At 48.8% G+C, this 26,239-nt stretch overlaps 2 protein-coding genes across 8 annotated transcripts in view; one reads left to right on the forward strand and one right to left on the reverse strand.

Moving 5' to 3' along the window:
• Positions 1 to 5,994, reverse strand: part of LRRC40 (leucine rich repeat containing 40) — a 35,663-nt gene extending 29,669 nt beyond the window's left edge. Inside the window, exons 1-2 of the mRNA XM_056111018.1 lie at positions 5,817 to 5,994; positions 1,545 to 1,726 (exon numbers count right to left, since the gene is read on the reverse strand). Of these exons, the coding sequence (XP_055966993.1) occupies positions 1,545 to 1,726; positions 5,817 to 5,967 (333 nt within the window). The 5' untranslated portion in view covers positions 5,968 to 5,994. The remainder of the gene's footprint in view (positions 1 to 1,544; positions 1,727 to 5,816) is intronic.
• A 213-nt stretch (positions 5,995 to 6,207) lies between these two features.
• Positions 6,208 to 26,239, forward strand: part of SRSF11 (serine and arginine rich splicing factor 11) — a 37,349-nt gene continuing 17,317 nt past the window's right edge. Inside the window, exons 1-2 of one of the 7 annotated variants that reach the window (XM_056111020.1) lie at positions 6,208 to 6,223; positions 21,117 to 21,338. In XM_056111020.1, coding sequence (XP_055966995.1) covers positions 21,139 to 21,338 — 200 coding nt within the window. In that variant the 5' untranslated portion in view covers positions 6,208 to 6,223; positions 21,117 to 21,138. Of the gene's footprint in view, positions 6,224 to 21,043; positions 21,339 to 26,239 lie in introns of those variants that run through there. The other 6 variants (XM_056111021.1, XM_056111025.1, XM_056111027.1 and 3 more) reach the window with 6 other exon arrangements.

A 26,239-nucleotide genomic window follows, 5' to 3' on the forward strand; every position in this document is an offset into this window, starting at 1 on the left:
ACATCAATTTTAAGTACTGCAACTAAAAAGAAAGCTTACCTCGTTGAATGGAATTTCAATCTCAAAAAAGAAATGAAGGTGTTAGAAATCAGAAGGGGAATTTCTCTCATGTGCTCACAGAATCTTACTAGTTTCAAGGTACACAAAGAACACCTAAGCCAATGCAGTACACTTATGCAGAAAATGAAAGCTCGACGATGGGATTCGACCCAGCCCTTTCAGATAGGAATTTGAGGATGTCTTGGTACCCCCAAGTAAGGGCATGAGAAGCCTGCAGGATGTTAAAGAGGTCACTCGGGCTTTCCATGACCATCACATGACAATGAAAGACTAAAAGCAGATTCACTGAAGGGGAAAAAAAACACAAAAATTTACGTTCAATAATTTAAATGAGCGGTGTGGGAAGCCAAAAGCCCTCTCACAGACCCTGGCCGTGGTTCCCATGTTAGGAACTGCTTGGGAAAGACATTGGTGACAGTCTCCCAGGGCTTCCTGACCTCAGCGGATGCCTAATCTATAGCCATATAACATCAGGTTGACAGTTATCTTATCTGGCCTTATCTATAGTGACCTCCAGGATGCATCTACTGCCATAAGGCCCTTTGATAGACAAATGTAAAGTTCAGGATGCACCTACTGCCATAAGACCTTTTGATGTACAAATGTTTACCTTGAATGTTAGGTAAAGCTCTTGTTGCTGACCTGACCATGTATGGTTATATTGCTTCTGCTCCTGACTGGGCTGCCCTGACCCTATATAAACAGCCTGTAGCCCCCAATAAAGTTCTGTCCCTTTTTCTCTCTGTTTCTAAACTGTACTCTGCCTCTTGTGTCTTGTGTTCATTTGGTTGGTCCCTCCTTGCACCATCGGATCAATCCTCGGGCCACCTCCGCGGGCCGGAGAGTGGTTAGCGGGGCCTCCCGCAGAGCGGCCGGGGCAATAGTACAGGAGTAAGGGGCTTGCCTTGCATGTGGACAACCTGGCTTTGATCCCCAGCACCCCACAGGGTCCCCAAGTCAGCTAGGAGTGATTTCTGAAGGCAGAGTCAGGAGTAACCCCTGTGGAGCACCACCTGGTGTGGCCCCTAACACACACACATACACACAGCACACAAAATTAAATGTGTTGGAGGACAAGTTAAAGAAAAAAAAAAACTCCACTCCTCCACCTCAATCTTATATACTTGTGTGAAGGTCTAAAGTTAACCTTAATGATTAAGCAGCAACTTTGGGAGGCAGCAAGCATCATCTGTTAAAATGCAGATTCTGTTTGTAGCCAGTGGCTTACTGAACTCTAAGGACAATTGAAAGTAAACCAGGCAGCAGCATTCCTGCTTGCTTGGACATGAGGCCCAGAGAGAAACTTTACTCTGGCTCACAGGCAGGGGAGTCAGAACTGGACACAGTGTACCGACTCCTGACTCCCTAAAGCAATCAGGCGGCTCCTGGCGTTCTACCAGTGCGGTCTGAGTTTTTGGGCCCCCCCAAAGGCACAACCTGCCCATGTCCTTGAGGAACGGCCGGTGCATGGAGCGTCAGCTTACATCGAGGACGGTCAGCGCGGGCAGCAGCCGCACATCGTCTGTGAGTGCCTGGAGCTTGTTGTTGGAGAGGATGAGTTTGGTCAGGTCCGTCTGCTCCCACCACCGCTCGGCAGCGCTGAAGGACAGGTTCTGCTTTGCCTCCTCGGGGACATCCAAGTTGATTCTCCAGACACATGGGGGAACTAGTTCCAAAACACCACAAAGGAAAAACCAAACATCAGAAGAACATGCCGTACCAGGGGCATAAGGTTATTAACAGGTTTTCACCTACAGAAAAATGAACCTTCTGGGCCAGCGCGGTAGTCCAGCAGGGAGGGCGTTTGCCTTGCACACGGTCAACCGGGTTTGATCCCCAGCATCGCAGTTCCCTGAGCACTGCCAGAAGTGATTCCTCAGTGCAGAGCCAGGAGTAACCCTGGCTGGCGGCCTCAAAAGTGTAAGGTCAAGAGTTCAACCTCCAGGGCTGCCCATGTGGGCCCAGGCAGAGGCCTGGCAGCCGTTACCTGGGACCCCCCTGCCGCAAGTGATTTCTGGGCGCCTCACAGGAGAGCATGGGGGTAAGCACAGCTGAAGTGAGTGAACCCTCTGAACACTGTGTGGAAGCACTCAAACTAGGTGTGTGCCCCGGCGAGCACTAAGACATCAATCCCTGTCAGCACAACATCAAAGGACAGCGAGGAACTGGGACTAGATCACGGAGATGATTTTTTTCTAAGACAGAACCCCTGATGCGTATTTTACAGAGAAGCTCTCACTTTCTGCCTCCTCCCCCTTGGTTTTGGGGTCACAGACTACTCTTGGCTCTGCATTTGGGGATCACTCCTTTTGAGGCTCAGAGGACCATCTCTATTGGACCTGACTCACGATGTCATTTGTTCTTTGGGGAGCCACCCCTAACTTCACTCACGACTGTGACATGCTTGACAGAGCAGGCGTGGCAGCTGGAGCACACAGAGAACGGGCTCTACCATTACGCGGAGAGTCACAGAGCGCTACTGAAAACTCAGCACGGACAACGGGACGGCACGACCCTGGCACGAGGAGTCCTAACTGAATCTGAAAAAGCACCAGAAGAGCAGCAGATCTTTACACATGCGGGGCAATTTTCTACACTAATTCACTGATGCCTCACAACGCTGTGAGGTCCTAGCACCATTCTTATGTCACAGACAAGGAACGCACACACAGACACTCACAGAGAATGTATCGCACACCCTGGGGAGTATGCCGAGTAACTGGCAGGAACAGGAATCAAACCCTGGCAGGGGAACAGTACCTTGCCTCTCAGTGAGGATTTGGGAAACCTATCGAACTGCGAGCCGCTCTCTACTGCACGAGAAATACAATTTCATTTCCTCTTTGGGGGGAGGGGGGGTCTGGGGGAGGGAAGGAATGACACACAGCTGTGCTCAGGGTTTACTCCCGGCTCTGTGCTCAGGGATAAAACCTGGGTCAGCTGTGTGACAGGCAAGTGTCTCACCCACTGTGTTATCTCTCTGGCCCCTTTCCATTTCTCACCCCACGACCCAACACTGTAATGCTAGTACAGCAAGCAGTGTGATCTAATGGCATAGCAAATACAGCTACAGGCCCCGGAGCGAGAGTATTACTGTACCAGCTGAAGCTCCAGGAGCTATTAACTTGCTGAGGTATTGTGGCAAAGCTATTTTAAGTGGACTCTGTAGGTTCTTGGTGAAAGTAAACTTACAGAGCCGGAGTACATGCCTCGCAAGCTCAAGGTGCAAAGTTTAATATGTGGCTAACACATCCCCACCCACAGCACCGCACATGTGGCCCAGACGGTCCCCGCACCATGCAGAGGACCCAGTGAACTTAATCTGTAGGGCCAGGCCCTGAGTGCTGCTGAGGAGGCACACCCCACAAAAACAGCAGGACTAGATTTAGAACCTTGGCTATTCTTAATCAAGGCAATTACTGCTTATACCTTGCACTGACAATCATTTCAAAATAAAGTAAGTGGACAGGCATGGCCAAAGTCTCAAGTTCAGGACGCTGGAGTACAATTCAGGAAAAGCAAATTGATGTCATGAATTTACAGATGCAAAGGAACTCCTCATATCTTTAAGACTATATTACGCTCATTCATAAAATATGATGCATTGACATTCATATAAGAATAAATTATGAAAAGAGACAAGAGGGGCAGGATGGATTAGAAAACTGAATCCAACCTGCTACTGCTTACAAGAGAAACATTTTTTTAAATTTTTTTTTATTATGTAGGACTACTGCTATTTATTCAGCCATTGATTAAGCTGATTGAAAGAGAGAAACATTTTAACTTTTTTAAAAGTTATAAAAGCACAGCGGGTAGGGCGTTCGCCTTACAAGCGGCCAACATGGCCGACCCGAGTTCGATTCCTCCGCCCCTCTCGGAGAGCCCGGCAAGCTACCGAGAGTATTCGATATGCCAGACACAGTAACAACAAAGTCTCCAATGGAGACGTTACTGGGCCCGCTCGAGCAATTCGACGATCAACGGGAGGGCCTTTACCTTTACCTTTACCTTAGTGAAACACCATGAGGTACCGATGTAGACTTACAAACACTCGTGCTTGGGTTTCAGTTATACAATGATCGAGTACCCATTCGTCCACCAGTGCCCATTCTCCACCACCCATGGTCCCATTAACCCTCTCACTCCCCAGCTCATCCTACCTACCCCGTCCCGCCTCTGTGGCAGGGCATTCCCTTTTGCGAAAGAGAGAAACATTTTTAGCTGTTAGGGCAAACACCAACTCAAAGTCAAAGGTTAAGGGCTGGAGCAATAGCACACCTGGTACAGCGTTTGCCTTGCATCCGTCCAAACTGGGTTCAACCCAGGTTCGATCCCCAGCATCCCATATGATCCCCCCGAGCATCGTCGGGAGTCATTCCTGAGTGCAGAGCCAGGAGCAACCCCTGAGCACTGCTGGGTGTGACCCAAAAAGTAAAAAAAAAAAAAAAAAAAAAAAACAAAGTCAAAGGTTAGAAGATAATATTTCAAGCACACTACCCTCACTCACAGAAAGGCTTCTTCGGTGATACTGGGGTCATACAACAACTTCAGGATTATAAAGGTTATGAGACACTGTTCCTCGATTTGCTCAAGCAGGCCCAGTAATGTCTCCATATTGAGACTTCTTGTTACTGTGTTTGGCATATTGAATACTCTCGGTAGCTCGCCAGGCTCTCCGAGAGGGGCGGAGGAATCGAACCCGGCTCAGCTGGGCTGGCTGCGTGCAAGGCAAACGCCCTACTGCTGTGCTTTGAGAGGGCTATTTTTTAATGAGGACAGGATCTGTACATCAGGAAGAACTCCTAAGCAAATATACATCTAACAAGGGACAAGCAAAATTTGTAAAACAACTGTCAACAGACTTGAGAAAAGACATCAATAACAAGACAATAATAGTTTAAGATTTCAACACCACTCGATCACCACTTGATAGATCAAATAAGCTAAACCTCGGCACGGAAAAACGGGGCTTGAAGGAAGAAATGGAAGAGAAGGGCTTATGTGGCGCATATATATGGCTTTTAATCCCCCCAAAGCTGAATACACATTCTTCTACCAATATATGGTACTATGGTACATAGACACAAGGGAATATGACTCAGCCATCAGAAAAGATAATCTCATGCCATTTGCTATGTGGGTGACCTGGAGAGCATCAGGTGGAGTGAAAAAAGTCAAAAGGGTAAGAACAGACCAGAATGCTCTCTCTCACATGTTGGATACAAAGAAACCTCGTAGACCTGGCACAATTTTTTTTTAAAAAAAACAGCAATCACAGCTGGAGGTGGGGGAAACACACACAATAAAACTAACTAAGCAATCATTGGGGGGAAACGCGGAGATTTTCTCGAAATGCTTCTTCTTGGCTCTGTCCTCATTGCAATCCCATTCATTGACGCCAAGTGTCCCAAGGGGACGTGACCACGCCGCACACAATCCCCACCCAAAGCCCCGCGATTCCCCCGGGACCACGGGTCTCTGGACCCTCTCCGAGGCCCTCCCGGTGGGCAACGGGGTACACCCAGGCCCGCGCTGCCCTTCCCTGGGCCCCCGACCCCTCGGCTTCTCTGTCCCCCCCAGTGATGAAGGTGATCGCCCCGCGTTTCTTCGGACTTATTTCACTGTCAGGCGTGGCCGTGGGTCCCCGCTGAGCAGACCCCGAACCGAGCTTCCCGGTCCGGGGAAGATGCTGCACCTGCTCCGATCCAGGCCGGGGGGGAGGGGGAGGGCGCGGGCGCCTCGGGGACTCTCACCTTCGCCGAGGTTCCGGCCCGACAGATTCAACTGGCCGCTCTTCCTCGCCGCCTTCAACAGTCCCTGGGGCACGGGACCCCCGCCGTCTGCCCTCTCGGCTCGGAAGCCCGCCCGGGGATCCCGCCCGGCCACTCCCTTCGGCCGCGACATGTTCGAATCCCCGGGTTCCCAAGGTCCCGGCCCGCCCGTGACGCGCTAAAGACGCGCCGAGGCGCCGGCCCCGCCCCCGGCCCCGCCCCCTCCCGAGAGCGCGCGCGCGCGCCGGGCTCGTGGCGTGGCGCGGGGCCTTCTCTCGCGGCGGCGCGGGCCTGATGACGTCACCGCCCGCGCCGGGGGCTGGAGGACAGAGAAGCCCTCGCCGTTGCCGGTGCTGGCCTTGAGTCTTGGAATTACTTCGCCCGAGTAAGTGCGTTTCAGCCGGTGCTTGCTGGGGGGTTTTCGCAGGGGGGGGGGGGCGGCGTGGGTTTGTGTGCTGTGTCTGGCGGCTGCATTCTTGGTCCCCTCCCGTCTCCCCAGTCCCCTTCGCGGAGCGGGGCCCGGGAGATGCTCCCCTCCTCGCCTCCCTCCGCCGGGCCCGAACGTGGGCCTGGATGGAAAACTTGAGACCTGGGCGCGGTCTTGCAAGATCTCGGGACCCCCCCCCCCCCGCCCCCCAGCCTGGGTTGATCGCCGGGGGGTGGGGGGTGGTGGCGCTAGACCTGCCCGGGCCCAGGAAGTTCAGATTTCTGTTCTGGGAGCCTCTGTTCCGATTGCTTCCCCTAGTGCGTGTTCCCCCTGATGGAGGGGGTTTGGATCGGAGGGTCTGCTGCAGAGAAGGGAGGCTGCAGCGGGAACGAGGGCGGGGGAAGCGTCCTGGGAAATGTTTTTTTTTGTTGTTGTTGCCTGCACGGTTTGGAGAGACGAGTGGAGGTGGAGCCCCAGGCTCGAGGCTAGCGGAAACGGCCCGTCTGGGAGCTGGGGGAGGCGAGTTTGAATCCCAGCGGGCCTCCGTACCTTGTGCTGCTGCTAAGTCGCTCGGTCGCTTGGAAAGCTCCCTCCTTTTCCATGAACTTGGAGGCAATCGTTCCTAGCCCCGCTCGGCATTTTTATTTGTTTGATTTATCTATTAGCAAAAACCAAAGATCACATATCTGGGCGCTCGGTGAGGAAAGGGACTCGAGAACAGAAAATGAAGGTTGGAGGCTGGGGGGTGGGGGGTGGGGAGGCCTGGGCCGGCGGGGAATCCGGCGCTTTGCAATCGTGAGACCTGGCTGCAGTCCCCGGCACCGCAGGAGGAAGAGGGGAGATTGGCGGGGAAGACCTGGGAGCTTCCTCAGTCGGAAATGGATCCGCAACCCTGGTGATCCGTTCAGCCAGTGGTCACTAAGAGCTCGTTTCCAACATTACGCATGTAGGGATCGTCTTTTACAAAGCATCGTAAAACCGGCAAATAACCCATCAAGTTGGCTGGGGATCGATACAGTATTTTTATTTATTTATTTATTTATTTATTTGCTCACTCTTTTGCTGTGCCGGGAATCAAATCCAGGGCCTCACCCATGCAAGCAAAGGTCCGCATTGCGACCCTTGGATAAAGATACCAGGATGTGAGGGTCCCCTGACAAATTCTGCGTCACTCCCAGTTTTGCCCGAGACCCCGTTCTTGCCTGTCAAATATGCCTTTTAACTCTCTTCCCTCTTTGATTTCTTCTTTGTTCTGTAGAGTCCCTTACACTGAAAGTGAACAGCAGAAAGGTGCCAGACGTTACACTTCCGAGCAAGGAAAGAGTGGGTTTTAAAGCCAGGACCCTAGCAGTTTTGCAAGGTCGCTACCGGGTTGTGGGGGCGGAGGCGGGCCAGGGGTTGGGGGGGGGGGGGTCTTGACTGTGATGATTGCGCTGCCTTAGTGGGTCTGTTCTCAGAGGTGGGCTTTACTGAGCGTGAATAGTGCTCTTGCTAGTTCTTACTTCACACCATCATTTTTTCCAATGAAGAAATGATGGCACTAAACGGGGGTTCAGAAAAGTGTTCAAGGTCCCAGGTTCCTGGAAGGTATGGCCAGAAATTTGAACCTGTATCTTGCTCTCAAGTTTTCCCTGTCAATCATTGTGATTTGTTGAACAGTTTGTATTCCATCGTTTCAACTTGCTCTGTCCTGGAACCATATGACAAGGTGTTTCAATTAAGAGACTTGTTTCTTGGAGAAACACTTATTTCTCTATTAGGGGATTTTTCTGCCTACCTTTGAATGATGAATTCCTAAAAAAAAAAAAAAAAAAACCAAAAAACTGATAGGAGCCATTCCTCCCCCTAACAGTAGATTCTTCAGTTCAACATTATTTTAAGACGATGGGCACGGTACACATTTTCGACTTTGTTGTGCTTCTACACGAATTAAATTCTGTCAACCTTTCAGGACAATATTACTTGGAAATACTGGTTTACATTGTATTAAAAAGTATTTTGTTGCATGGCAAGGGGTCTGTGAAACCAAGGCGACTATTTAGTTGAGGTCTATTTTGTATGTAAAGACATTGCTGCGGGGGCTGGAGCAATAGCACAGCGGGTAGGGCATTTGCCTTGCACGCAGCCGACCCAGGTTCGATTCCCAGCGTCCCATATGGTCCCCCGAGCACCGCCAGAATTGTTTTCTGAGTGCATGAACCAGGAGTAACTCCTGTGCATCACCGGGTGTGACCCCCCCCCCAATAAAAAACCAAAAAAAAAAAAAAAGAAAAGAAAAGCAATTGCTGCAGTGTTCTACCTGTTAGCCAGAGCAGATTGGCCAAGTGAAACCATTTACGCTTGGGAGAGTGAAGCTTTTTATCTTTGTTTTTGGTGCCAAGGTTCAACCTGGAGGGCCTGAATGAAGCATGTGCCTTCCCACTGACCAAATTACATATTTGATCTCAAACTGACGGAAACCAAAAGCTTACAGCTTGAGTCCGTTGATTTTGGAAAGAGAAGTTTCAAGGCTCTTTTCATGAGACCTGGTGCTTTTCATCAGGTATTTAAGAAGAATCCATTGCAAAGTGAAGATCCAGCTTTTTTCCAACACGGCTGTTTAAAAATACTTGCTTTTTATAAGAAATGGATTTTAGCTTCGTTGAGGTAGCTCAAGGGACAGGGGTGCATGAACCCAGAATTTCTGGGTTCCATTTCCTGCTATGCACTGAGCTGGGAATGGCCCTTGAGCACCCAGGGTAGCCCCAAAACAAAGCCAAGAAAAGGTGGGAGGAAGGACAGGGTTGAAGAGAGTACAGCACTTGACTCGCAGGTAGCCAACCCCAAATCTGTCCCCAGCAGAGCCTGGTCCCCTTGCAACCAGGGGAGCAAGTCCAGAGCACAGACTTGGGTGGTCCACAAGCCAAAAAAGGGGGGAAGAAATGGATTTTATATACCATATTAAAATGATATTGAATGAATGTCTCCTTTTTCACTTGCTTGAGGTTACTGCTTTTATCTAATTTAATAAATTGATTTCATTAAACTACATGAAAAGCAGCTTTTTCTCTTAGCTGTTTTGCTAAATACAAAAAGAAACTGAACATTTTGTTTCAGAGTGGAAAACAAGACTCTTACCAAAGATAAAATGTCATTGTCACAGTCCTCCCCTTGTTCATTGATTTGCTCGAGCGGACCCAGTAACGTCTCCATTGTGACAATTGTTACTGTGTTTGGCATTCACGGTCACGGTCATGGTCCTCCCGTTGTTCATCGATTTGCTCAAGCGGGCCCAGTAACGTCTCCTTCGTGAGACTTGTTACTGTGTTTGGCATATTGAATATGTCACGGGGAGCTTGCCAGGCTCTCCGAGAGGGGCGGAGGAATCGAACTTGGGTTGGCCATGTTGGCTGCGTGCAAGGCAAACGCCCTACCGCTGTGCTATTGAAGATAAAATGATAGGCAAGTAATTTGCCTCTACCATTAAAAGTTCACATTCCCAAACAGCTGGATTACTTGATGAACTTTTCATGTCACATGTTTTTGATAGCTGAAAGGACAATTGGGTTATTGGGGCAAATGAAGAAATTGTAACAAAAACAGCATATTTTGTGTGGGCTTTTTATTTTATTTTTTTTTTTGGCTTTTTGGGTCACACCCAGCAATGCTCAGGGGTTACTCCTGTCTTTGCACTCAGGAGGTACTCCTGGCGGTGCTCAGGGGACCATATGGAATGCTGGGAATCGAACCCCAGGTCAGTTGTGTGCAAGGCAAACGCCCCACCCATTGTGCTATCACTCCATCCCTTGTGTGGGCTTTTTAAAAGTGATTATACAGACAAATACTGTTCTGTACGAATGGGACATCTGACAACTTTCCAGGCGAGTGTCTAGAGATGTTATCTAAGCAGACTTCTCTAGAAAGTTGCTTTTTGTCTAGAGTAACAGATTCAGCCTCTTGCTAATGAGTATATTTCTCTTTCAGAACATTGCCTTGTCAGTGAGAGCTGTAATTTTACGGCAAAAAATAGCTATTGAGAAAACATTTTTACTTCACTATTGACTGTTGTGACATCTGACACGTACTGTGGGTGAAATGTTTGGGGCCTGAATGTTTTACTTTGTCCTCTGCTTTCAGTTGTGTGCATCTTGCTCTACAGTAAGGTCCTCCAGGAGCGGGCAGATTGCTCAAGGGCTGGAGAGTCACCTTGTTCTTGGGAGCCTGGCTTTATGTAATCCTGGTGCTGGGAATAGCCTCCAGGCAACACCTGGGTTGGCCAAAACCCTGCGTACCCAACCCCCCACCCAAGAACTATTCAAGCATATCCAAATTGAGAGAAAAGTTCTATAGGACTTGGGTGCTTCATGTTTTAGATACTCAATTTTAAAGGTGTCTTCAGAGTTTCCATCGCGTCCATTTCACGGGTGCTTCCCATTTGAGCCTACAGCTAGCAACTTTTGAAAATAGTAGAAAACATTTTGCAGTCTTTTATTTTATTGAAAGGGACATATTTTGCAGTTTTATAGTTTCCAGTGGGTCTCTCAGTCGTGCCTTGTTGGAATGGTGAGTGATGATTTTTTTTCTGATGGAGATTGTCTGTTTTCTTTTGGGGGGAGAGGGGCCCACACCCAATGGTAGTTAGGGGTTGCTTCAGGCTCTTAACTCAGGGTTTCCTTCTGGTGGGCTCGGGAGACCATACGGGATGCCAGAGACCAAACCCAGGTTGACCGTATGCAAGGCAAGAGTCTTAACCCCTGTACTATCTCTGGCACCTGTTTGTTCAGGTTTTTTGTTTGTTTGTTTGTTTAGACGCTTTAAATGATTATACAGACAAGTACTGTTCTGTCTGAACAAGGCATCTGACAATTTTCCTTAGACAAAATTTAATCCCAGGGACTTTATTCTTGGTCTCAGTTTCATTTGGAAAGAGAAAAATCTGAACTGGGTAGATTGGAGACAGTCACAGTCAGTGGATGTAAATACTTGGTAAATACTTTTTTTTTTTTACATTTTTATCGTTTTATCTGAGTTTATTTAAATACTCCAGCGAGTGACCTCAAGCTCAACAATTCTGATTAAGATAAATGCTAGTTTAGCTTTCACATTACCTGTAAGACTGCTGGTTTATTTTCTACTTATTTCTCCATCCTTTCACATACCAGTCGCTTTTTTTTTTTAAAATGTGATTTAAAAAGTAACATCCTGGGGTGTTGAAATACTTGCCCTCCAGTGCCAGCCTGTGGGCTCCACTTGGCTCCTCTGCATTCTGGAGAACTGAAGATTGCTATTCCGCACTCGCACTCGTCCCCAAATTGGTGGACCCTTAATTCAGCACTGATGATTTCCACCTCAGAGATGCTGGCCTTTGGGCTTTGCTTTCTGCCTAGGAAGTTACTTTTCCTTCATGCCTTCCTTCCTTCCTTCCCTGCAGATAGTACTGGGTTCAGTGCTTCAAAGTGCTTAAGCTGGGGTGGAAGCTAATTGTGGCTTGCAGAGCTGTGATTCATGGTATCAAGTGACAGAGGTGGCAAGCTTTGGTGTCCTCAAGTCCTGCCCTGCAGGTAGTCCGGACACGGAGGACAGGAGAGGGCCAGTTGCTGGCAGACCTTGATTTTAGGAAAGGAAGGGAAGGGCAAGTAAATTTCGACCCAGTCTTAATTAGGACAAGAGTCTAACCTGAAAAGGGTGGCTGAGCTTTGCACTGGGTTTAAAGCGTGCAAGATGGTAAGACCTAGGTTTGGGGAGAAAGAGCAGGACAGTGAGATGTTTGGCAAGACCATCCCTTGCATAGCCTGGGCCCTTTCTGCAGACTTGGCAGACGGGGAGCTTTCTTGCTAGACTCCTCCAAATCTTACCCCCACCTAGTTCTCTCCTGCCCCTATATGGCCCAGCACAGTTGGCGAGGAAACACGGGTGCTTTGAGCTTGAGTGAGTCAGGAATTCCGATTTGTTTTTCTTATACTTAGTAATCTGAGCAATATTTAGTGAGCATGTGGGTTCTTTGTTCATTCCAGCTGTGGTCCTTTGGGTAGTCTTGCTCTGACCCAGGTCCGTACTTTTTAAGACGGATCAAACAGAATTGTAGTTGTTTGTGTCTTTTAAAAATAACTCTCCAGGGGGTGGGGAGGGAACTTGAAATGCTGGTGGAGGGCCGCTGACACTGATGGTGGGTGTGGAGCTGGAACATTCTCTGCCTGAGACGCTATTATTAACAGGATTGTAAATCACCCACTGCGCCTAAATAAAAATTGGGGAAAGAAAGAAAAAAAAATAAGTTCTCGAAAGATGGAGAAAAGTAACGAAACCTTCCTTGAAATAATTTTTCGTGGGCCATTTGTGTGTGATTTGAAAAGAAGGGGGATGCTTGGTTTACCCTCAGCTCGTGGTACCCTCAGCTTGATAAATCGCTGCTCTGGAGTCAAAATGAATCTGGAGTTTTGAGGCTGTTGGTACTCACCTTCCCATTCCTGCAGCCTCTCCACAGGGAAAGGACTTCGGATAGATTTTCCATATTTACTGCCACTTAACTGATGTGCGAAGTATTTTCACGGTCCCAGTCATGCTCTTGGGTCAGGCGTAGGTCTTGTCCATCCAGCGAAAAGGTGAGGAAGTCGAGAACTTCCTCATGCGTTCCTCATGAATGCGGGGCCCACAGCTTGCCGGCCTGCGTCCCATTACTTGAGCTCTCTCCCGGCCCGTGGGAGCCTCAGATGGCCCTCTTGTGCCTCTTTTTCGCCTCTGGGAATTGGGGTCCAGGTAGGAGCAACGCTGACAGTTGAGCGCATGCTCAGGGGAGCAGAGTAAGGGGCTTCTTTCTTACACGCTCGTATTTATTTTTTTACGATGTTCGCCTTCCTCCTCCACCACCCTCCTCCCCCAATAAAAACTCTCAAGATGCGGCATAGGAAGTGAGGAACTCTGCTTCAGTGGTACCGATGGCAAGAAGTTAGTCCGAGCTACTCGCCTCAAATAATGCTCATGTGAAACTGCACCCGGATGAGGTGGCCTTTTGTTTGTCAGAAAGGCTGTTGTGTTGTTTAGTTTTGTTTGAGGGCCACAGCTGGCAGTGCTCAGGGATCACCCCTAGTGGGCCCAGGATGGACCCAGGGCTGCCATGTGCAAGGCGGTTACACCGCCCGCTGTACTCTTTTTCCAGCCCCTCTAAGTTTTTAATTTATACTGTATTGATGTTTTCATTCTCACAAATCCAGTTCGGTGGGCACTATTTTCTTCCGATTTTTTAGTGTAGGAAATGGGAACTAAGTAATGAATCAAAAGGCACACTCCTCATACTTGGTGGTTGAGCCCCCATTGGTTTGACTTTATTGTGGGTTTGCTTTATTTATTTATTTGTTTGTTTTGTTTTGGTTTGGTTTGGTTTGGGAACACACCCAGAGGTGCCCAGGGCTTATCTACTGGCTCTATACTCAGGAATTACTCTTGGCAGTGCTGGGGGTGGAGAGGGTGTTGTGGGATGCCGGGAAACTGACCTGGTTTGGTTGTGTGCAAGGCCAGGGCCGGTTGTTCTAATCCCTAGACCCCAGAGTGTGCTTTTAGTCAGCCCCCGCCCGCTGGTGTCCAGTTCTGTGTGGCTCCTCAGGCAGCTTGGCACTTTGGCCTGCTCCGTGGCCACCAGGGCTAATGGAGGGGGATGCAAAGGTGTAGGCTTGCACAGTTTGTTTGTTTGTTTGTTTGGGCTTTTTGCAGGGGGGTGGGCTGTGCCACACCTGGTGGTGCTGAGGCTGTTCCTGGCTGTGTGCCCAGGAGTGGCCCCTGCTGGTGGTGGCAGGATCTGCACTGCAGCAGGGAGGATGCTGGTCCTGATTTCTCTGGCCCCTAGGCTCACTCACATACCTCTGGCCCTAGGCTCACCTCTTAAACCTTGCGGGGATGAAAAGGTATTGTAAAACATTCCGTGAAAGAAGACCCTCTTATACCTGAACTGAGATTGCTTTCAGTTTCGACGGTGGTTTTTTTTTTAACTTTAGAAATAATAAAGAATTTTCCTTCAAAAAGCAAATGCTTATTCTGTAGCATAGAAAAAAATGCAAATGGTATAGCACTCCCATCGTTCATTGATTTGCTTGAGCGGGCACCAGTAACTCTCCAGTGTCCAGTAACGTCTCCATTGTGAGACTTGTTGCTGGTTTTGGCATATCGAATATCGATACATGAAACTCTGCCGGGGTTCCCCCCCCACACTCCCATTTCAACTATCGAAAGCTGTGAAACATTTCTTCACATGGCCTTTCTCTTAATTGAGATGCCAGAAGAATTTCATGTAACATAGGCAACAGTATCATGTAATCAGTACGTGGAGCTTCAACTAAGAATTTATGTTAGACCCCATTCAATCCAAAAGCCAAACAAATCAGTACAAATAAATGGGGGGGGGGGAGTGTTTCTACCAATATTTATGCACTGTAGCTAAAATACTGTGCCTATGAATTCCAGTTAACAGACTCTTTAGCTCGACTTTCCCCCTCTGTTAATCATAAAAAACAAAGCCTTACCAAAAGCGGCCACTCAGTCCCTGCCATTGATGTAACCTTGGGAAAAAAATAACATTTGGAAATGAACCATAATTTCCATACATTCTTAGAATGTTTTCTCTCTCTCTCTCTCTCTCTCTCTCTCTCTCTCTCTCTCTCTCTCTCTCTCTCCCCACACACACACCCATTGGCCATGCTTAGGCATTGCCCCTGGCTCTGTACTCAGGAATCCCTCCTGGTAGCTGGGCACTTAAACCTGGGTCTGCCCTGTGCAAGCAGGTGCCCCACCTACTGTATTATGTCGGGCCCCACTAGGATGTTTTTGATTTTGCCATCCACTCTTCTTCTGCCCATCTGTCTCAATGCAAATTCCCTCCTTTCTTTCCCTTTTATTTAGAGGGAAAAGAAGAGGGTGGTGGGTTAATTCTCTGCAAATAAGGGTGTTTTGTTTTTTTTAAAGTCATTTTTCTAAGCAGCATCTATTTCCCTCAGCTTTCTTTGCTTTTTGCTTAGAAGTTACAAGGAAAAATCCCCTCAATACATTGAGAGTATATCTTCATCACCAAATTTCCCCCTCCATCTAACAAGTATATTCCCATCTGCATTCATTAATCTGAGAAGTAAGTTTTTTAGCACATACATCATATTCGGAATGTTTCAACCAAATGCTCACTGTGTTGTAATAATGTTGGGTGTGAGAATCACAAGTTAATACATGGTCTTCCTTGTTTTCAAAATGTGTTTGTCAGAGTGGAGGAGCTGCTTTACAACTAAATTGATTCTGGTGGGGATGTGGGGGGGGTTGGTTTGTTGCTAATTCAGAACCCCAAGATTGTGTCAGATTGGACTGTTCTGCCATTTTTTACATGAAAGAACAAAAGTCGTCCTCAAAAATTGTCGGTTTATCCAGCTAGGAATGTGATGTCCTATGAGTATAGTGATTGACCAAAGATTTTTTTTTTTTTTTAGGGAGGCGGGAGGGTCACACCTAGTGATGCTCGGGGGTTACTCCTGGCTCTGCACTCAGAAATTACATTGCTCAGGAGGCCATTTGTGATGCTGGGGATCAAACCCAGTTCGGCCATGTGCAAGGCCTTTGGGTTGTACTCTCACAGCCCCATTCTATCTTCTGTTGCAGAACTTCTTATCTGAATTCAGGTACCTAGAAGAAATTAAAACTTGTTTTAAAACGATAACCCCCACCCCCACATCCCGGCCCCCATTGGTGGCGGTTTTCAGTGTTTTCTCTTTTGACACTTGTACCTATAGCACAGCGGTAGGGCGTTTGCCTTGCACGCAGCCAACATGGCCGACCCGAGTTCGATTCCTCCTCCCCTCTCGGAGAGCCCGGCAAGCTACCGAGAGTATCTCACCCGCACGGCAGAGCCTGGCAAGCCACCCGTGAAGTATTCGATATGCCAAACACAGTAACAAGTCTCATGATGGAGACGTTACTGGGCCCGCTCGAGCAAATCGATGAACGGGAGGACCATGACCGTGACCGTGACCCATTTTTCTTAATACTGAGTATCAGTTTCCCCACCTAAGCATCAGAGCCCTAATGTGGGACATTCATACCCCCTCTGGAATATTTCAAAAACCTGTAAGCATTCACTAGAATATGGGGAGAGAGGTCGATTATAGTTCGGGACGCGGGGGCTCAGACCTGCCTTGCCTCTCTAAGGCTCTGGGTTTGAGCCCCTGGGTTGCTATTTATCTGGAAGCCTTCCCTGGTCAGTCCCCTGGAAGGTAAACTTGACCCTTTAACAACCTTCTTGCCCTTACACTGACAGGCTTTCCCGACCGGCCTCTGGGCTAGAAAGTGGAGAGTGCTCTTTTGATTAAAAAAGGGCTTCTGGGGGCTGGAGCGATAGGACAGCGGGTAAGGGGGTAGAGCGTTTGCCTTGCACGCTGCTGACCCGGGTTCGATTCCCAGCATCCCATATGGTCCCCTGAGCACTGCCAGGAGTAATTCCTGAATGCAGAGCCAGGAGTAACCCCTGTGCATCGCCAAGTGTGACCCAAAAAGCTAATAAAAAATAAAAAAGGGCTCCTGGGCTGGAGCGATAGTACAGCAGATAGGGCGCTTGCCTTGCATGTGGCCAGCCAGAGTTCTAATTCCCAGCATCCTGAGCACCACCAGGAGTAATTCCTGAGTGCAGGAGAGCATCACTGGTCGTGACCCCCAAAAAAAGCAGGCAGGGAGGGAAAGAAAGGGAGAAAAAGAGAAAGGAGGGAGGGAGGGATGGATAGAGGGCGGGCCGGCGGGCCAGTGTGCTCCTGCTTTTCTTGAAAGCTTTTCTAATTGCTGCATGGACCTTTCTAATTTGCTCTTCCTCTGTGAGGGTTGCTCTTTCCCCAGAAATCCAAATGGATTATCCCTCATCTTTTTTTCTTTCTTCTTTTTGTAAATTTCTCTTTGAAGTCTCAGCTCAAAAAAGCTACTATCCTGTGCTATTTCCATCAAGGCCCAGAACTCTCTTGCATCTTTGTATGTGTCTATTTAGAGCTTGCTACCATTGACGTCGGGGATGGAACCCGGTTCAGACACATGCAAGGCAAACGCCCTCCCTTGTCCAGCCCGACCCCATGTTTCATGAGCTTTTGGCTGTGTTTCTAGTGGCTAGAAAAATCTCGGGAGAGAGAGCCGGTGCATAAAATCCGAAGGAATTTGCAATATTTTGACCCCTTCTGATACTGGGGCTGAAGGATATGCAGCAGCCATGATCCCATGTCTGGATTCTGCTGTACTTTTGTGGGGGGCCTCGCTACTTGGCCCAGGTGCTCAGGGGGCCCTGGGGAGTGCTCAAGGCTTGTGGCTGCCAGGCAAGTGCTCCAGCCCTCTGGGTTATCTCCCTGAGCCTGTCTGTACCGCTTAAAGTTTTGTTAAATCAGCAGCCTACATAAGACCACCTGAAGTGGTCTTCAGCTGTCATAGGTGTGACCTATTTATATCTTTGGCTATATTTGTCATTCATTTTTCCAGCCACTTTGTCTACGGGAAACGGGTAATAATGGTGTGGGTTCAATATTTAATGTTGTAGACCTAATCATGGCCTAATGTAATAGTGTTGGAGGTTTGTCACTTAATGTGTTAGACCTAAAAGAGTCTTCTGGAATTACAGCTTCTTAGTCCGCTCTTCACTGAAGTAGGTTTTTAAGGTGGAAGGGTATTGGGGTTGGTTGGTTTGCGGGCCGGACCACACCCCGAAGGGCTAGGGTTGAACCCCAGATTGAGCACACTAGCTCTTTGAGCTGTCTAACCTACCCCGGAAGAAAGTCTTTGCATGGAAAATTTTCTCAAATCCTGCGTAGTAAATGACAGGACAAGGCCAGGAAATAGTACAGGGTGGGGCTGGCCTGGATTCCATTTACAGCACCACAGGACCCCTTGGCGTTGTGGGGTACAGTCCTGGGTTCCCCCTATTCCCCCCGACGCCCAGCATCTCTGGAATCGCGGGGGTCTCCCAGGCACTGCAGGTCCCAGTGGCCTCATGTCTTTGGGCCCCTGCATTAAACCGCTGGCCCAGGGGGCTGAAAATCACTGATGCAGCCCCTGGGGAGCTGGAGCCAGCACCACTTGGAGATCCCCCAAAAGACAGGGCAGTGCCTTTTGTTTTGTTTTATTTTGTTTTGTTTTGTTTTGTTTTCAGGGGTGGTAGTTGGCCATTTCCGGAAGTGCTTAGGGCTTTGGCTGAGTCTCAGTGCTCAAGGATCACTCATGGCAGCGTGGGGCCAGAGTCAGGGTAGGGCCAGACAGGTGCCGTATTCATAGCAAGCCCCTTAACTTCCCTCAGGCCCTAGGGCAGTGGAGGAACCATTTCCCTCGCTTTATGTCCAGACTTGCTAGCTGCTAGATAATTTGAAAATAAAATATTCAAAATCTTTCTCCTTAGAACCAAACATTTGGGACCCCATTGTTTCTAGGGAAGTCCCATATTTTTGCTCTGTTCAACAAGTTATACATAGACTGGCCTCTGATGACTCCCAAGAATTTTATCCTGTCAAAACTTTTTGTTTGGTTCCCATGTATAGTCTGAATTATGAAAACTAAATCAGACATCCAGAAAAGTATAGGATAAACAAGAGAGTTCTTTGTAACCGCAGAGAATAAATAGATGTTAACATTATTTGTGGTGGTCGTTGTTTTTGATTTTGGGGCACACCCTGTGATGCTGGAGGCTACACCTGGCATAGTGCTCCGTGGTTAAGTGCTGGGGGTCGAGTGCTCGGGGGCCATTTCCAGCGGGACTCTTGCACGAGAAGCTTTGCTCCCGTGGGCTCTAAATGGTAACATTTAAAACTGAAAAACAATGGTGGGAGCCCTCCCTTGTTTGTCCCTTCCCCCTCTCCCCCCAAACTGAAGCCCTGTTGTGGCACATAGCTCAGCGTTGCTCCCAGAATCATCAGCAGCTGATTCCATGATTCCAGACCGAACAAGAAATTACATGATATTGACAGTGCACATTTCAGAGGCAGCTAACAGACATGACTTATTAAGTAGCCTCTCATCAAATATTCTGGAATACCTTACGTTTCAAACTCCAAAAATGTACTGTGTTTGGAGAGAGGGGTAGAGTCCTAAAGAAATATTCTGGATCAGGCAGTCTGTAATAGTTTATAAAGACTGCCACTCAGGCACAGGTGCCACACACTGACTCTGGCTGGGTTCTGACTTTCTAACTTACCCCGAACTCCCCCTCAGAGGTACCATATTGTGGCTCTGTCCTTGAGCAACCAAGAGGAAGCCCAAACTTAGCTTGCAGGTGCTGTGGGACAGCCCCACCTTTGGACAGGTCAAGGAGGGTCATTAATGACTTGTCCAAAGGCATAGTGGAAGGGAGGAAAGCGGGGAGTGTAGAGTCACAACTCCTCGGACCCCACTGGGATCATTTCAGAGGCCCAGTGAAGAAATCCATTGGAGGGTTTATGGCGAAAAGCTTCAAAATTATTTTGATCCAGAATCTACCTTGAAAGCAAGCTTGTCTCCAGAAATCTCAGGCAGTACACTTGATTATATGCTTGTGGGATGAAACTTCCTTGATAGAGCACTCCCGCGTTCCATCCTACTTAGATAAAGTTTATGTTTCCACTCCCCCTCATCCCTCGGTGGTTGTGATGTTGGGGATCGCTTGCCTCCCTGCAGACAGGCAACTGAGGCACAAGACTTCCCGGGAGCCGGGTGGGTGCTGCGCCCACACGTGCTCACGGGGCTCTCGCTTCCGGCAAGCGCTCGGGGGTCGCTCCATGCTCTGTGGTGCTCACAGACCCGGGATGGGCCAGGAACCGCTTTGGTGCCGCTGACCAATGGGCAGAGGCTGCCGAGATCTTTGGGTGCTACTGGACACTGGGATCTCCCTGGGCTCCGGTGGACACTGGGATCTCCCCCCGCCTTTAGTAGACACTGGGATCTCTCCGGGCGCTAGTGGACATTGGAATCTCTCCGAGCGTTAGTGGACACTGGGATCTCTCCGAGCGTTAGTGGACACTGGGATCTCTCCGAGCGTTAGTGGACACTGGAATCTCTCCGAGCGTTAGTGGACACTGGGATCTCTCCGAGCGTTAGTGGACACTGGGATCTCTCCGGGCGCTAGTGGACACTGGGATCTCCCCCGGCGCTAGTGGACACTGGGATCTCGCCCGGCGCTAGTGGGCACCGGGATCTTCCCGGAGGCTAATGGACACTGGGATCTCCCCGGGCACTAGTGAACACTGGGATCTCTCCGGATGCTAGTGGACACTCAGATCTCCCCGGGCGGTAGCGGACACTGGGATCTCGCCCGGGCTAGCGGACCCTGGGGCTCTGAACCGGGACCATATGCTCCCAGGACGGGCTGCACTAGGCGGTCTGGCTACAAGTAAAAAAATGCGGAAGGCGGGAAAGTCTAGTGCTGGGCAATTCCCGTAGCAGCGGGGCCGGCCGGGGACTGCGGGCGAAACCTCACGGGCGTCTTTCGTCTACACGGTCGCGGGGACAGGCCGTCTGTGCGGGGCCGCCACCGAGCACCCGCGAGCGGGCGGCCGCTGCGCCTGCGCGGGGCGGGGCGGGGCGGCGGTGACGCGCGCGCCGCGGGGCATTGTGGGGCCGGGCGGCGAACGAGGCGGCCCGAGGCGGCGCGGGGGCGGCCGTTGGTTCGTCGCCTGCTCGCTCGCTCGCTCGCTCGCGCCCTCCACCGCCCGTCAGGCCCCGGCCTCGCGCGCGGCGCTCCCCTCCCTCCCCCGGCCAGCGGCGGGGCGGAGAAACGGCGGCGGCGGCGGGCCTGGTCCTCGTCCTCGTCCTCGTCGTCTCCTCCTCCTCCTCCTCCTCCTCCTCGGCGGCCCGGCGGCCGGTCCCTGCCCCCCCTCCCTCTCACTGTTTGTTGTGTGTTTGATGTGTTAAAGCAGGGGCGAGACGCCGAGCAGCGCCATGAGCAGCACCAGCGTCGTGCCCAGCGCCGCGGGCCCGGGCCCCAGCGGCGGGCCGGGCGGCGGCGGCGGCGGCGGTGGCGGCGGCGGCACCGAGGTCATCCAGGTGACGAACGTCTCCCCGAGCGCCAGCTCCGAGCAGATGCGGACCCTCTTCGGCTTCCTGGGCAAGATCGACGAGCTGCGCCTCTTCCCGCCGGAGTGAGTGTCGGCCGGCGCGGCGCGGCCTAGCCGGGCCCGGGCCGGGGGTGGGCGGGCCGCGCGCCGCGGGGGGCGGGGGCGGGGGGCGCGGAGGGAGGGCGGACCCCCGGTTGCAGCGGCCCCCCGAGAGGAAACCACCGGAACGTGGGCTTCGCGGCGCCTGGGATGGATCGGGTTTCCTTTGTTTGTTTCCGCGTCGGGCGCTCGGGAACTCGGTGACAGTTTGGTCGGAGCTTGGGCGGCCGCGTTTGGGGCGGGCGTGGGGGGGCCGCGATCCTGCCGCGCCCCCCCCCACCCCCGCGCCCGCCGGGACCCACCGGAGCCAGGGCTTGCTGGCGATGCGGTGGATGGACGCGACCCTCCCTCCGGCCGCCTCCCCCGGACTCGCGGGTAGCGGTTTGATCGCTGCAGCGTGTGGCAGTAATTCTTAGAGGCTCTCGTGGGGGCGAGGAAACGAGGAAGAAAAAGCAGAAGTTTGAAATAATCGAGCAGCCCTGAGCTCCCGGGCCGTGGAGGAAGGAGAGTCTGGTGCTTGTGTGTGCGTTTGCTTAGCCACGGTACCTGGAGAGGTTTCTGATGTCGTCCAAGTCCGGAACAGACCGCTGTCCCCAAGGATCCTCCCGCCGCCCTCCGTCTCTGGCCCTTTCTTTCAAATGAGGCTCGATCGCGGTTTTTGTTCGCTGTTACTGTATCTCTGCTCCGCTCTTGAGAATGCGCGGTGGAGGGAGTTGACAGAGTTACTAGCTGGCCGGGAGTGCAGAGTTCCTGCAAGGAGCGTTGTTTTTTTTATTTTTTTTTTCATGGTTAGAAACTGGCCTTGCTTTGGGAATGAAGGAAGAGTCGCTTTCAGAATATGGACACGCTGTATTCCATTTTCTTAGAAAAGAGTGTGCCCTTTATTTAGCCAAGTTAGTAAACAGCCAAATGGCCACTGATAGAAACGTTGCTTCATTTTGTGTGTGTGTTCACATTCCTCTACCCCCCCTCCCCCCAAAAAAGGGCACATTTATATGGACCTGGAACTCTTCCTATCAATATGCCCATCATGTGCTGCTTTCGGAAACCTTACCTCATCCGCTGGTCCTAGCTGTTCTCTTTCCTGTTCCTTTCCTTCCTCCGCACCTGTCACCAATTGATGGCTTCAAACTCCACTTCTTCCCTCTTCTAGAGTATGAGTCCCTTAGGTAGTGCATGGGATCATCCTGACCACCTCCAGGGCCGTGTTTTAAAGTACAGGTGTATGATTAACATCTAACCAGCACCTACTGAAATTCTAATTTTACTTTTAAGTGTCTGGTGGAGGATATGGGGGTGGGGGCGCTGTGGGAGGTATCCTCCGATTGTGTCGAGACATTTCTGTGACAACTTAGACTAGATCCTTTATTTCATTTGCTTCCAAGATGTCTTGGCAAGCCCAAAGTGCCCCATACTTTAACCCAGTGGTTTACTGTCACCAGTGGTCTTGACCCCTCTCTGTGTGGCAGCCTGAAAGCTATCGCTTTTAATTTCATTGGTGTTGAAGACTTGCTCCTGGCCTGGCACTGCCAGACCCGGTAGTGATGTCCGGGATCTGGGTTTGCCACGTGCAAAGCAGGCACTTAACCTGTCTCTCTGCCCCCCCCCCCCTTTTGCCCCCCCCATTCAGTGTTAAACGTTACTGTGATGGTTTCTGAAATGTATAATGGAAGTTCACTATCCACCTGAATGTGTATTATGCTAGATGCTTTCCTGTTTTTTTTCTACTTAGTTCTTACTAACTCAGAGGAAGACTTATCTTTTATCCTGTTTCACAAGTGAATGAACTGAAATTCACATGGGTGGTTTTATCACTGTCAGAGTCAAAGCTAGTAATGAGCTTTTGATCCCAGTGAAGCATACGTGAGTTAACACCCAATTGCAGGCTACTACTGTTCCCACTACAGGTTGGTATAAGTTCATTAGTACTTCTCAGGGACTCAGAATAAATACTTTAATAATGAGATATGGAACTCAGTAGGTTTTTTCCTGTTTTGTTTTGGTTTTTTTTTTTGTTTTTTTGTTTGTTTGTTTGTTTGTTTTTTTAAGCTTTGTAACACATCCCACCTGAGTTTGATTCTCAACCACCCTTGTGGTACTCCGAGCTTGCCAGGCATGATCCCTGAATGCAGAGTCAGGACTAAGTCCTCAGTAACACAGGGAATGGCCGAAAAACAAAGCCAAACCAAAAACAAAACTAAGAAAATCTACACAATTGGGAAGATCAATACGGCCAGGTCATTAGTAGACTGGTGAGGGGCAGAGAGCAGAAGTGGAAATTGGAAATAGCGCTTCGTAAGCTCAGACACTTCTATTCAGGGATGGTTAAACGTACCATACTCTGGTGGGAATAGAAGAATGATACCAATGGTCTAAACCAGAAATTCTTTTGAGCAGTCCTCCTGAAGGTTGCCCAGAGGGCACCACGTGGTTCACCTCCAGGCCCCAGAAGGATAACTCTAGCCCCACTGAGGAAGCCTCTGGGGAAATGACACGCTCTAGGGACTGGGGTACAGCATTTTGCATTTAAGAGACCTGGATTCTTGTGGTTCCCCCAAACCCGAAAACCAAAAACTTAAAACTGAAACGAACAGCCTCCTGTGTGAAAAGAATTCTTCAACTCACTGATATCAAAATAGAACAAGGAGGTGTGAATTTTCATTGTGTATTCCAGAATATTCTAAAAGAATTCACTCTTAGAGGAAACTTTAAATAGTAAAAAGTGTGCCGATACGATACTCTTAAGTGAAGGGTCAAAAAGTATTACTCAGAAGCTGGAGAGTCAGCCCAGGGATTAAAGTACTTCCTTGCATGTGGCCCACCCTGGTTTGATGCCCAGCGCCACAGATGGTCCCCTCGGCATGCGGTGCTGTGGCCCAGTTCCCCCACTGCTGTCCCCCAGAATGAATTTCACAGGGTTCACTTTTTCCTGTCTTGCTTTTCCGCTCTTTTCACTCTCTTCATCCTCATTTATTGTGTCACAGTTACATTTTAGGGAGTGGCATATACACAAAATTCTAAGGTATTGAAATTGATTTCTAATCTTTTGGGCTGGGGGGGAGGGGGCGGCCCACACCCGGCATTGTTCAGGGCTTATTTACTCCTGGCTCTGCACCAGGGATCACTCTGGTGGGCTTGGGGTACCATATGGGACGACCATGTGCAAGAAAACGCTCTACTCATTGTATTATCCGGTCCCTAATAAATGGAACATTTTAATTTAGAGTATTTGTCGGGGCACATAGTAACGACTTCTTAAAAACTAATTGAAAGTCAGGAGAAATTAATTATTTGCCCTTCATGTTGTCTTGATCTCACTGTCTTTTCTGTGGTATTTAAGCCATATTTTTTATCTCAACATGTTTGATATAACCAGAGTTATAATTGTTGCAGTCCTTTGACATGAGTAGGTAGGAAAAATATGAATCATTTTAAAATTGTTAAATGCATAGGGCTACATTTGTGAGCATGTGGGTGATACTTGGTACTAATTTTATTAAGTGAACCATTCCATATATTAAGAACCTAATATTTTATAATGATTTTTGTTTGTTAGTTTTTTTTTTAAGTCGGTGCTTAAGTCGGTGCTGTGAGAAATGATAGAGGTTACTTTTAAAAAGAAATTTTAAGTGCCTACTCCTGTAAGGCATTGTGTTAAGAATGTCAGTGATTAAAATATGACTTTCAGAACACAATGGTAACTTTAGAACTGTTAAAATTGCATGCATCTTTGTACCCAGGGTGTAGCATTGTTAAATTTTGCCAGTAATGCTTCACCTTAAAACAATTTCAAAGGATCAATAAAACACCTCTAACAGGATAGATGGCTTGAATTACATTTTTCTTTGGGTCTGCATTAGGATATGTAATGTTAGTGATACAGTTAGTGAAATTTACTACAAATATCGAAGTTACATTAGCAGTTCAAATGGATTTGAGTTCTTAGATTACATAGACTTATTAGCCCTTAAATAGTTTCTATTTCATGGTCAGCATGATGAGGTCAAATAAACTCTGCAGTACTAGTGTAATCAAATCGAATGTAAATACTTTATATGCACGTAAAAATCCTATTAGGAAAGTTAACTAGAGCTCCATTCTAGTAGCATTTATTCTTACAACAAGGTTTCCTTTTATATTAAGTTTTCATGTGTAATTGACTTGTAATAAAGCATTTTTTAAATCCTGGGTACATAGTAAAAAAGGGAAATTAAAGCAGAAAGAGGCACTCAGTTATTCATCGAAGTTCTTGATTTAATTGATGGAAAGTGAAGAGCATGAGTGTTATTCTGCACAGATGATTCTGATGTATAACCCAGGATAGTGTTATTGCTGACATAGGCTATTGGTTCTTGAATAATTTAGAGGTCTGGGAGCATCTTTACCTGTATTTCCTCTTTTCCTTTTACAGAAAGACTCCTAGCAGAAATTTGAACTACAAAACCCCTTGTCGCCTCATGTAATCTGGTTTAGCTGCCATAATTGCATTTTAGCTTTTTTTTTTAACCTAAATAAGCAGTTGGCCAAGGGAATTGCGTAATAGTACTAGAGGGTGGAATGTTATCCACTGTGGCTAAAAAAAATTGTTTTTCAGAAACTACTGTTAAACTAGAAAGCTTTATTTACACTTTCTAACAATTCTTACTATGAAAGAGAATTTTAGGCATTTTAGTAAGGTCAGGAAAATTCATTGATTATCAAGTACATATATATGTTATCTCCAGACAGTATTCTTTTATCTCTAAAAATTATTAAAAAACACTCTCTTAAGGTTAGTCATAATGAAGATTTTCTAAGCCAAAACTAATGAGCTATTTCCTGTACTTAATGGTATGGATACTATGATACGTGTTGACACCATTGTCTTCTGCTCCTAGACTTTAGTT

The sequence above is a fragment of the Sorex fumeus genome, unplaced genomic scaffold (genome assembly GCF_029834395.1).
Source record: "Sorex fumeus unplaced genomic scaffold, SorFum_2.1 ptg000011l, whole genome shotgun sequence".
NCBI classification, from domain to species: domain Eukaryota; kingdom Metazoa; phylum Chordata; class Mammalia; order Eulipotyphla; family Soricidae; genus Sorex; species Sorex fumeus.